Source organism: Micropterus dolomieu, linkage group LG02, assembly GCF_021292245.1.
Source record: "Micropterus dolomieu isolate WLL.071019.BEF.003 ecotype Adirondacks linkage group LG02, ASM2129224v1, whole genome shotgun sequence".
Classification (NCBI taxonomy): Eukaryota; Metazoa; Chordata; class Actinopteri; order Centrarchiformes; family Centrarchidae; genus Micropterus; species Micropterus dolomieu.
This window is the reverse complement of record NC_060151.1, coordinates 15,323,147-15,335,270: the sequence shown is the minus strand read 5'-3', so window position 1 is coordinate 15,335,270 and position 12,124 is coordinate 15,323,147. Positions and strand designations below refer to the sequence as shown.

The 12,124-nt window shown below is 39.3% G+C and overlaps 1 protein-coding gene and 1 long non-coding RNA gene across 2 annotated transcripts; one reads left to right on the top strand and one right to left on the bottom strand.

Annotated features, from left to right (window-relative positions):
• Window positions 1–116: 116 nt before the first annotated feature.
• On the top strand, window positions 117–3,496 carry LOC123987460 (zona pellucida sperm-binding protein 3-like). Its single transcript, XM_046076400.1, has 10 exons — window positions 117–567; window positions 651–766; window positions 842–945; window positions 1,024–1,198; window positions 1,699–1,816; window positions 1,906–1,988; window positions 2,080–2,225; window positions 2,356–2,517; window positions 2,677–2,766; window positions 2,839–3,496. Exons 1-10 carry the CDS (start codon window positions 175–177, stop codon window positions 3,051–3,053), a joined length of 1,602 nt encoding a protein of 533 aa, XP_045932356.1. The 5' UTR covers window positions 117–174; the 3' UTR covers window positions 3,054–3,496.
• A 4,121-nt stretch (window positions 3,497–7,617) lies between these two features.
• Window positions 7,618–9,627, bottom strand: LOC123987475. Its single transcript, XR_006829136.1, has 2 exons — window positions 8,215–9,627; window positions 7,618–8,111 (listed from the first exon to the last, which is right to left on the bottom strand). It is a non-coding gene; the product is annotated as an uncharacterized LOC123987475 (long non-coding RNA).
• Between the last annotated feature and the right edge of the window lie 2,497 nt (window positions 9,628–12,124).

The window sequence follows — 12,124 nt, the reverse complement described above, 5'->3', positions numbered from 1 at the left end:
CTCGAGTGTCAGTGGGCGGGAAACCAATTGTAAGCTGATTAGCAGTTGATTAGACTCAGGTGTGCAGTGTCTGCATAAAGTTTAAAATGCCCCACGGCTCAGATGGTTTACTGACTAGTGGGTCAGATGGGACCTTTTGCAGTCTGAACTGGGTTGCTGTTTTGAGTGGCATTCATGGAGACCTTGTATTTTTGGGTTTATGTCCTAGTTGGACTCTTGTTGCCAGGGATCTGCCTCAGGCCATCTTTTGCATTTCCACACAAACGTCACAGACAACATGATTCCTTTCTAAGGGCTCCCTTCACGGGGCGCTCCAAATACACTGTGCATGGGCACCAAAAGGCTCCAGCTGAGGAACGAGAGCAGGTGAACACTGTCAGAGTGACCTGCCACCCAGACTCGCTGGAGATCGTTATCAAAGCTGACCTGTTTGGAGTCGGAGCTCCTGTTGATGTTGATGAGATACGCCTCGGAGTGAAGCCCGATGAGTTCTGTAGAGCTGCAGCATCTTCAGAAGATGAGTACAAGATCGTTGTTGGATTAGTGGACTGCGGGACCAAACACTGGGTAACAGTAATTGTTATTGCAATTCAAATAAATTTATTGTGTATTAATACTTTTAGTTCTAAACCTATCTACCACCCACACAGATGGATGAATCCGTTCTGGCCTACACAAACCTCCTCATATACTCTCCTGTGGCCTCCCCAGGTGGGGTGACTCGAATGGATGAGGCTGTAATTCCAATTGAGTGTTATTACAAAAGGTCTGTTTAACTTATCTATATTTTTAAAGATCTGTGGGCAATGCTTCACTTTAAAAAAAAAAATACTTTCCTCAGGAAATACAATTTGTCTAGTTCTTCGCTCCTGCCTACCTGGATCCCCTTCATGTCTACCCAAGCTGCAGTGGAAACCTTGGAGTTTAACTTGAGAATTATGACAAGTGAGTTTTGTTCACCTCTGGCATTGTGTTTTTTTTTTTTTGTCATGTCTGTTCTTACTACTATTGTGTTGTGTGCAGATGACTGGCAGTATAAAAGAAGCTCTAACGTGTTTTACTTCGGGGATCTCATCGGCCTCGAAGCCTCTGTCAGAGTTGGGTATCACATGGGGCTCAGAGTATTTGTGAGCAGCTGTGTGGCCACACTTGACCCGGACATAAACTCTGTTCCCAGATATGTCTTCATTGAAAACGGGTAAGCACTTGAAATACTTCAAGGCTCTGTGTTGAATTAAAGGGTAAAGTACTATTTTATATTTTTTTTCCCCCCCCTTTAGTTTGCAGCTCTTGGAGTAACGATGCATACCACTGCAGCTAGGCTAGTATCCATTTTAGCAGGACTAGCTTTTGTTTTTGCTCTCCAAGTTTAGCTACTCCTTTTGGATATTGAAAGTGGATATTAAAAATCAAATTACTCAAGCTGACAATGTGGGTAATTAGTGAAGGCTATCTTAACAACTTGACAAACTGCACAACTTTTATATAATAAAACATGTCAGAATCTGATGTCTGAACAGATTAGCTGTAGAATAACATGAATCTTGGTTGGTGGTCAAATTGTATTCTGAGTAATGTAGACACTGGTTCTGCCAAGTAAGAATGTGTGGAATAAAATGACGATGCCTGTGGTTCGGCATTGTTGGTGGTTTAGCATAGTCTTTTTGCATGTGTACAGTTGTTGTGTCCCCCCCTTAGGTGCTTGGTTGACTCCATGGTTCCAGGTTCAAAGTCTCACTACTTAGTCAGGACACAGGATGACAAACTCCACTTGATGATTGATGCCTTTAAATTTCATAATGAGGACAGAGCAGAGGTGAGGACGCACTTGAATTGGCTCAGTCATAACTTGCACATGGACAGTTTTGTGTTTTATCCCCACACCTGCCTTTTCCTTTCTCACAGCTCTACATCACATGTCAACTGAATGCTGTGCCAGTAAATGATGCAGAGGCACCAAATAAGGCGTGCACTTTTGTCAATGACAGGCAAGTGCTACCACATCTGAAATGTGCTAAATTACACTTAAACAAAATGAGTAAATGTGGAAATATGTGCTGAGATGACAATCCTTTTCAGATGGAGATCGGCAGATGGTAACGACTACTTATGCCAGTATTGTACAAATCAAAATATAGGTGGCCAAACCCACCATAAGCCCAGCAGCTTTGGTAAGGTGGCTGAATCCAAAACCTTCTGGGAGAGCGGACTGAAGCGCAATGAAGGTAGGGTTGCTTATAGAAACTAGAAAAATGGGAGCCCTACAGTATTGGCAGTGTCCAGCTAATCTTTAGAGGGGTGGGTGTGTGTAAATAAGTCAGACTTCACACTTGGCTTGTCTGTATCATGTCTTAGTGTGGCATCAGGAGGCAAGACTGGGTCCAATGCTGGTCTTGCCAGCTAAACAGAAGACTGAGCATCTACCTGTGGAAGAGCTTCCTCCCGTTCTCAATAAAATCAGCAGACCTGCACTGTATGGCAGCCAGTGGAGAGGTGGAATAACTTTCAGAAAAGACAGTAAGAGTTGAACTCTAAATCACAAGAACAAGATAATTAGCGTTGCTCATTCAGAGCACTTCTGAGTCTATGAAGATTTTTGGCCATAAAGAATTTTCTGCTAAAAGGTAATTTACAATGGCTCAGCAAAGATCTTGAGGCTAAATTGTTTCCCCTTAGAGATGGGACTGCTTCCACCTACACCAGACCAGGTGGCTGAGACGTTTTCTTCTGAACAGAAAGATGTCAAAACTGAAACAGATCTAAAAGGTAAAGTGTTAACTTGACTTATTTTAAATGTCACTCTGGGTTTTTTAACTAAAAGTTGTTTTCTAATTATAGATGAAGATGCAGAAAGTGAAGTTGCTGCATCTCTAGAAAGGTTGGGTCCTGAGGTTACCTTGAAATTGATAGAGGCAGCACTGGACCCTAACGGCACAGCAGCCCTCAGTGATGTCATCCCCACGGCTCAGTTTACAATGGATGTGACTAAACTGTCAAACACAACTGCTACAGAATCTGACCTTTCAGCTGCAAATGACCCAAAGAGTGAATGAACAATTAAATCTAGTTTGCTTTCTGAGGTCTAATTGGCAGTAAAGTCCTAATGTTGCACAGGGTTTTTTTTTTTGTTTGTTTTTTTCCCCCCTGTTTATCTGATGTAAATCAACTGAAACTTTAAAATGCCACTCTAAAATTAAACTTTGGAGAAAGTGTTTGAATTTATGAGCCACTGACTTTTATTTGAACATTTTTGTTTGTATTTAAGTTCAAGTTTTCACTTAAATTGGCACTCTGTAGTATGCATCCTGTCTTTTCCAGTGTGAACACACTTCATACTCAACCTGCCTAGAATTGGTAATTATGTGGGACACAACAGTCATCACTACTATGGAAAACTATAAATACAAGTGTTTGCATGAAAAATGGTTCTATGGCTTAAAGCATGTGCACTGAGTAACAGTAAAATGTAAATAAACTTGTCTGCTGTTTCCACCAACTGGGAATGTACATTAGTGAAACCATTATGCTTTAAAGTTATGGAAGTCCTGAGATGTTCAAAATGTTAGCCAATGCACATTTAGTATGAGAGTCAGTCAAGTGTGCTCACAATCTCCTGAATTATTTTTGAGGCAGTGAAAAATGAGGAAGGCCAGATTGCAAAGACTAAGTGAATGCAAATAGACGGTGTCCTTTGTGTCGGTGTTCAGTAGATTAAAAGCTAGTTTAGCAGATGGGACTGTTTAGACTTCCAATTCCCGTGTGTATTGCGGACTCCTCCATGATTGTGGTGAAGGCTGGCGGTACAACAACGGATGTTACTCCTAGAGAGCTTTTCTTGGGAGAAGCAGAACAGTCAGTGCTGGTGATGTTGAGTACGTCATTGAAGCTGGACTGCAAGACTGTGGCTCCAGACTAAGCGGTTTATGGATTTATTTTTACTTGCTGTACATTTTTGTTTTAGATATTTGTCTCTAGATATCTGAGGACTCTGATTTACTCAATCTGATCTCTCCAGCTGCTAGTTACAATGGCATCACAAGGATGACACATGCTGTAGTTCGTGTTTCCTGCCTCTCTAAAAGGTGAAAGTTCATCACACTCTTGTACAGTGAGGGCAATTTCACTGTTGTAGACTTCTTCTGACCCTCTCCTATTCAACAGTCTGCCTTCTCACTCAAGCTGACGACAGGTACGTGGCTCTTATGGTTTGTCTTGATGAAGCGTGCATGCAGTGATGTTTGTCTACATGTTAGATGATTGTTCAAGTGAGATGTTCTCCAGCGTCTTCTACCTCGGCGCATCTTACTCTGGTCCTGATTCAGGACAAAGGCAGCTGTGCTGACACCTGACGCAACATCAGTGCCCACATAGTACTTCACTGATAACCACAAGTAAGAGGAACTTGGTATGTGGTTTGAAACTACATATTGGCTTTCGCAGTGCATGAGGAAAAAGATTTTTGTCAGGCGTCTCGCTGATGCAAAAGAAGGCTCAAATGCACTGTGCCAACGCAGAACGAGGACGACTTCGCTTCAGCTTGATGCTTGTTTCAGTGGGATTCAAGGAACTCGGTGAGCCACTTAAAAACCTGCATGAGTTCAAATGTTTTATAATGAGAGATGTGCTTTTTTTTCCCCTTTTAGATTTATATCACATGCCAGCTGAAAGCTACCTCTGAAATGTGGAGCAGCAGTCCCATCAACAAGGTCTTCAATTATGTACATTCAAGGTGATTTAGTTTTTCTTCTGTATTTTGTAACTCCTTGCTACAAAGCCTTGTACAGGTTTGGAAAGTTTTGACTCTACTAGACTTCTAGTGGATCATTTACAAAGGCACGTCTTCAAAACATGCCACCAAACAGTCTTTATGGACCACACCTGGTTCAAATTTCATAGTCATAAATTATTCTAAATGTTTAGAGAATCAAGTGGCTTAGGTTTACTCCATCAGCATATGATGTTTCTTGTAATTCTCTAACTTGTTTCTCTTGTAGGCAGATATTCTATTTAGCAAGAATTTCAAGCAATTTCAGATTTGTGTGTAAATGGCCTTAAATTAAAGCTGAAAGTAGCCCTCTAATGTTGGTCATTGTTTCATCTGAAATCTAATACACAGCTTAGTCTGCACTATATATTTATTTAAATGCTGACTCTAGTTTACTGCAGATGGAAAAATGTCCAGCCCTTTGACACTGATATTTTGTCAATCTAAAGTGATTGAGATAGAGTTCCTAAAGTACATTTAGATTAAAAGTTGAATTAAAAATTTAATTTAAGTATTGTTTATTTATTTAAACAATACTTAAATTGAATATGCCAAATCACAACTACTGTCTACTGCAAGCATATTAAAGCAGATGGTCAACTTGTAAAGCTTTTTATAAATTTTATATCGCCTACTTTTCTCATCAGATGGGAAAATGTGGATGGGGGAGATGATGTATGTCAATGTTGTCGCAACACTTAGAAAGATGAGACAAATCTGAGACGTCTGATCCCTGAAGGTATGCCATGCTGTAGGTCCCGGATAGAATTTCATTACTAGTATAAACTTGTGGTATTTCTGTGCAAAGGTCCCAACAAAAATGCTCTCCTATTAACATTTTGATTCATGTTTCAGATACCATGGCATGTGACACCGTAACCCTTTGATTTTCGCCAGCAAGTAGGCAAGATTACAATAATAAACAGTCAATATTTGAATTGTCATTAAAATGTTATTGACATGTGAGTAACATTCAAATCAACCATCCTGACTGAAGAGTCAGTTTAAATACTGACTAAGGTCGGTCTTTTACGGCAGATCAGTAATATGATTGTTCACTACCCTCCAGTGGTCACAGTGAGGAACTTCAACACTGAATTAAACTGCTTAATGTTTCAGCATCAACTTTTTACAAATTATGTAAAACTACTACGTTAATATACTAATGTGGTCATTACAAACAGCCTTGCCAACAGTAATTGTAATATTATTAAAGAGCTGTTTTATTTAATACTGGTGTAGAGAGACCAGTTTACCCAAAACCAACCTACCAAGCCTACGTTTCAATAAGGTCCTACTTCTGTGTGGGCTGATTTTTGTGTCGGTACAGACTGAATTTGAATCATTTAGAACTGAATTTGAATTGCTCAACTTGAATTTGAATTTATTAGTTTGAAACTGAATTCCAATAAACTTGAAATTGAATGTGATATTATGAATCTAAACTGAAATTGTATTTGAGCCTCACTAAAAGTCTGTGTGCTTTCACTTTCAGTTCTCTAAATTCAATTTCAATGCACAAGCTTCAGTTTTAAGGTCACAGGCAGGTCAGATGCACAGAGCGCTTTTTCGGCCAATCAGCAGACCACTTCCTGTAATCCACGTAGGTAGTTATAAGTGTTTCCCCTTTCAGACTGTATTTTCAACTTGCCAGAAGATGCATCCCCCATCCATAACGAGGTTGCTAGGCTGTCTGAAATAATTTGTATCCCACTATACCTTTTGCTAGGAAAATGGAAACATCTACATATTCACCCCTGTTATTAGTCATGATGTGAAGAATACACATAATTAAATACTTGACAGAAGGCCATCATCTGCATTATAAAGAGGGGATACATTTTATGGCAAGTTGAAAATACAGTCTGCAATTATTTGTATCCCACTGTAACTTTTGCTAGGAAAACAGAAACATCTCCATATTCAGCCTTGTTATTAGTCATGATGTGAAGTATACACAAAATTAAATACTTGATGGCAGGCCATCATCTGTGCATTATGGAGGGGGAAACATATTTTGGCAGACTGCATGTCCAGCCTGGTAGGACCAGTAGGCTACTGTTATCGCTTCTTGTGTATGAAAAGTTCTGTTTAAATGCAATGCATTATTAAATTGTTATGATAATAATTTACCCTTTAAGGAGGGGGACAATGTCCAGCAATATCAAAAATTCATGCATTGCTGACCATTGTTTAACACAGGTAACCCCTCTGTAAATACCAACACAACCAGTTTGGACCAAATACTACGGTTTAACTACCTAGAAATGAAATGCATAGTATTATATAACAAGATAGATTCAAGAGTAACTACGGTGGGTGGGTCATTTTGGCATCACCTTGACATTAGTTCTGTGATCACCACACACTGTTAAATACAAGCTTCTCCTAATTCAAGACTAAATGTATCTGCAGGTATACATGACTGACCTGATGAAACATAACAGTATAATGTTCAAATAAAAGTGACTGCCATGTTTTACAGCTCATCTGAGTGACATGGTGAAGCTCGCATTTGATGAAATGTTCCTGGACCCAACACACACTACTCACACTCTCAAAACTCAGGACGATATTACTGGGCAGACGTCATGCTTCAGTCAAGCACCTGAAGTGAAGACAACACAGCGGCCAGCAGCAGCAGAAAGTCTTTGTATCCATGTATGTTTTGGTCTTCTTAAGTTTAGTGTTAAGCAACCTGGGGTTTTAGAAAAATGTAATTCTTCAGAGGTTTTCTGAAAAACGTATTTAAATCCATGCATACAGAAGGCTTGAAAAACCTGGTCCATCTCACATCTTTACCATGAAAATGTTTTGCAAGTAATTTAAGTAGTGACTCAGTAAGCCAGACATCTCATTTCATGAACTTTATTATGGCGTTGACAGATCACAATATAAATTATATTCTTTGTAACAGTTTGATAAAGTATTTTTAAACATGCCAATGATTGTCTGACAAACTTTTCAAGTGAAAATATCCAGGTTAATTTGAAACATACACATGGTTCAGTAGCTGCAGATACTTTGATTACTGAGCTACTTTTCAAGTAAATAGTACACAGTAGCACATTACTCTGTAAGCTCAGTAATTCAGCTATGCCTATTCCGTGCATGTTTCTGCCTCATGGTAAGTGTTAGTGGTCTAAAGCAATAATCATAATCACTATTTATCATTTGATGACTTTGCACATTTATGGGGTATCTTTTTACTAGAAATAATTACATAACATAACATCTATTTATTTCATATTGGACATCCTACCCTGACAATTACTATCGGCCTCAGTGAGTGCATGTAATCTGAGAATCTAAGCTCTGGAGGTCACTGCTCACAAAATCAGGCCACCTGTAAAGACAAATGTAAGACAGGTTGTATGCTGGTTTAGAGAGTTTTGCATAATTACTAAGTTAACATTATGTGCCAGAGAAATTTCAATAGCAATATCTACCTGAGGTTAATAGTTTGAAGTAGTCCTCATATTATACTGGAAACCTGTACTTCTGATTCATCTGCTATCCTGGTGGTTTGTCTCTGTGGTGGGTCTGTCTGGTCATCTCAAATTTGTGATTATGGCAACAGACATACAAACAAACATTTGCATTTAAATATTTATGCTGCGCCATGCCATATTCTGCACAATAAAGGAAACACTACTGAGCAATAAAGATATTTAAAGTTCCATACATGTCTCTTGCTCATTTAGCCAATTCACAACATCCCATTACTCAATATAATTTGGCCTAGCGGAGCTAACAAGCTGTTACCTCTTATGAAGGTTTATTTATTGTAACAATTCAAGGTTGCAGAGCTCTTGTAGCAATGGCTACAAAAAGTGCAAAAGAATTGTAACACATAATTTTTATCAAGTATAGATGGAAAATGAATTACACAGAGCATTTGAATCTGGCTGTAAATGGTGGTGTGACCAACCAAAAGCTCATTTATAAGTAAGTGAGACTCTTGTTTATAATGCACTGCCAGGCTACAGGAATGCAGCAGAAGAGCAGTTTTCCCATATTTATTACACTGGACCTGTAACAGAGCTGCAGCATTGTCACTGATACTAGTATAGCAGCAAGTTAACGTTAAGTAAATCTGAATTATAATCACACACACCGTGTCATTTCCTCAATTATACTGTCGATATCAAAGCACATATTGGAACGCAATTACGTCTTTGGAAACATCGAAATCACGGTTAAATAGGCCATTAGTTTTTTTTTTTTACCCAAACATGATCTTGAATATGACGCTTTTATGATCAATCTGTCATCGAGGTATGGACAGAGAGCTGGACATTGTACATTTAATTTCAGCACAGAATAAAATATATAAACTACACTGTCCTTTATAATACAGTGACTCTGTGGACATTAAGGTAAAACACTTAGCCTGCGCTACAGTAATGACTGTTTAAAGTAATCTGTATAAAACTGATCAATGAACAGTAACCTTTCATCTTAAGTTGTAGTCGCACTGATTGAACATTCCTATCGTAGTTATCAACTGGATATGATGTGAATATTTCTGAGTGAGGATGACTGTGGTGCAGCTGAAATAATAAATAAATGTAGTTTAAAAGTGAGTTTTTCATTATCTGCTGTCTGAATTTGTTTTGACAGCATTTCATAAAATACAAAATGAGCACGATTTTATTAATGGAACATAGATGTCTAAAACTTCACAGTCAGTTTGAACCTAGACACATTTTAAATTGCAAAAAAATCATTAATAGGCATATGCCTACTGAGTCTGACTGTCACTTTACAATCACAGATTAGAATCTGTTCGATTAATATTTTCATCTTCAATTATTCCCACCAGCATTTAGTCCCGTCAGGTTACAGTTGAATAAACAGGCCTGTAGCTGTTTAAAATGAATAACAGGCTGGAGGAGAATTCCAGCTCTTTATCATTCATTCAGGAAATTCCAGTCTGGTAAATGATGAATGAGCAAGGCTGTATAAAATGTAATATTGTTAACGTATCGATCTTGCGTTTTGGAGCATTATGGTCCACGTTGGTCCACGCATTCACATTTCTAGCTCCACCGGATAAAAATGGAGTTTCTGCCTTTATTTACCCGTTGTCGTGGTGAATCGTAGTATCGGAGCTCCATTGATGATGGCTTTTTTCCATCCCCACGCACGCGCTTCCATCAGGCTCAACATACTCAGAGTTGACTGAACTTTCTGAAAGCTCAGAGTTCAGGTTTACACTCAAGAGTTTGTTGAACCTGCTTTCTGAAACAGGGCCAGAGTCGATCAGGCGACTTACAATTGCTATACATGTCAGAGGTCGGAACACAATGGCGGCTGGGTCACAGTGGGAGATTGAACCCGGGTTTTTCACACCAAAGGCAGGCGTCTTATCCATTGCGCCATCACCATGCATATCACAACAGACCCACATAACGTTACCAGCGAACATCGACAGCTTAATAAGAAGAGCTAACGTTAGCGTTACAGTAGTTCCACAAAAAGTAACCGACTACTGTGGTGTTTTGACGGGCTTAATGCTAACATGGCTAACGTTGGCCGTGTTAGCCGCGGAGCTAATGTTAGCTTTGCAGTAAAATCCCACTAAAATTTACCACACCTACTAACGTTACTGTGGTTATTTAATTTACTTCATACAAGGCTCAACATTCACACAATTCCTCCATAGTATGTGGAACAGACACTAACCACATTAGCCTCGCAGCATGCTAGTGGCAAGTTCACCCGGCTAACATACTGTATAACAGTAAAACTGCTTATTAAGTCCACAACTTACATGTTCCAAGTTTGAAGTGGGCTTCAACCCATCCCTGTCCTTCAGTCCTGAAATTAATCCTGGTTTGTTATGTCACTGGTGCTCTTTGTGAAATGGTTAGTAACTTCAGTAACTTACAGAGGAGGTGCTGAGCAGCCTGTTACAGCAGATGTGTTCAAACTTAGCCTAGTTAACTTACATAACAACTAAGAGTTAAAATCACACAGGCCACACAGGCTAGGTGTAGAGCTGTCACAGCATTATACTCACTAATGGTAAAACTGCCGTTTTTCTGCCCCTCAGCATAACATTTCATTAACTGCATGTCATTTAACTACACGGTAATCCAGTAGAGACCGAATTTATTGATATGATATTTCAATATCTATCCAGCTTACTATGATGTGCTAAGATACCAAGTGGCTACCTAGCCAGAAAGCTAATGCACACGGCCATAGTTACGACTTTACTCCCAAGTTAATCTAGTGAAGTAATTGAGGTGCAACCCATATTAGTAGCTGATTTAGTTACAAAGTAGTAGTTACGTAACCTCTATTGTGGGCTTTAGGAGATAACTTACACACAGCCGGGGTAACAGGCCACCGGTGTGGAATACAGGAAGTGGTCAAAAACTAACGTGCTGATTGGCCGAAAAAGCGCTCTGTGCATCTGCACTCGATTGCTCTTCCTCAAGGACTTAAACCTGCCTGTGACCTGTAAAACTGAAACTTATGGATTTAAATTGAATTTAGAGAACTGAATGTGAAAGCACACAAAGACTTGAATTTCAGTTTAGATTCATAATATCACATTCAGTTTCAAGTTTATTGGAATTCAGTTTCAAACTGATAAACTCAAATTCAAGTTGAGCAATTCATATTCAGTTTTTTAATGCAATTATTCAAGTTGAGCAATTCAAATTCAGCCTATACTGACACAAAAATCAGCCCATACCTTCTGCCAAAATGTATCTAGTCATGAGTGCACTGCCCTCTTGTAGTGACATTGAGTAACTGCATCTGCCCTGTTCTCACATCTCCATCCAGGTGAAAAAAGCTCAAAAACAGGCTGTATTTCTTAAGGAAACATAAGTTCTTAACTTTTACAGATGAGCAATAGCAAAGCATCCTGACTAGAAACATCACCAACTGCCATGGGATGTGCACGGACAGAGGGCTCTGCAGCAGGTGATTAAAACAGCTCAAAAGACCATTTATACCCATCTACCCAGTGGTTAGCAATATCGGTGAGGTGAAGTGCCTGCACAGAGCCAAAAGTATAGCCTACTAAAATACAGGACCCACCCCAGCCTGTTCACTCTGCTGCCGTCTGGAAAGACACAGAGAAGTATCTGCTGTCGTACCACCAGACATTAGCACTGCATCATGTCAATCAAATTGTTTATTTCTGTATATAACATTTGCTTTGCGAGTAGCATAAAGTGAGCTATTAACGTCATCTCAATATACAACCGTGTTATAAAATGACAAATGTACTGTACCTTATGTCTGCACTGACTAACGATGATGTCGTGTAGCTTTTGCTGAAACAGAGCATTTCTGCTGTTCTGCTCAGCCTAATAATTTCTTCTAATGCAGTCCATA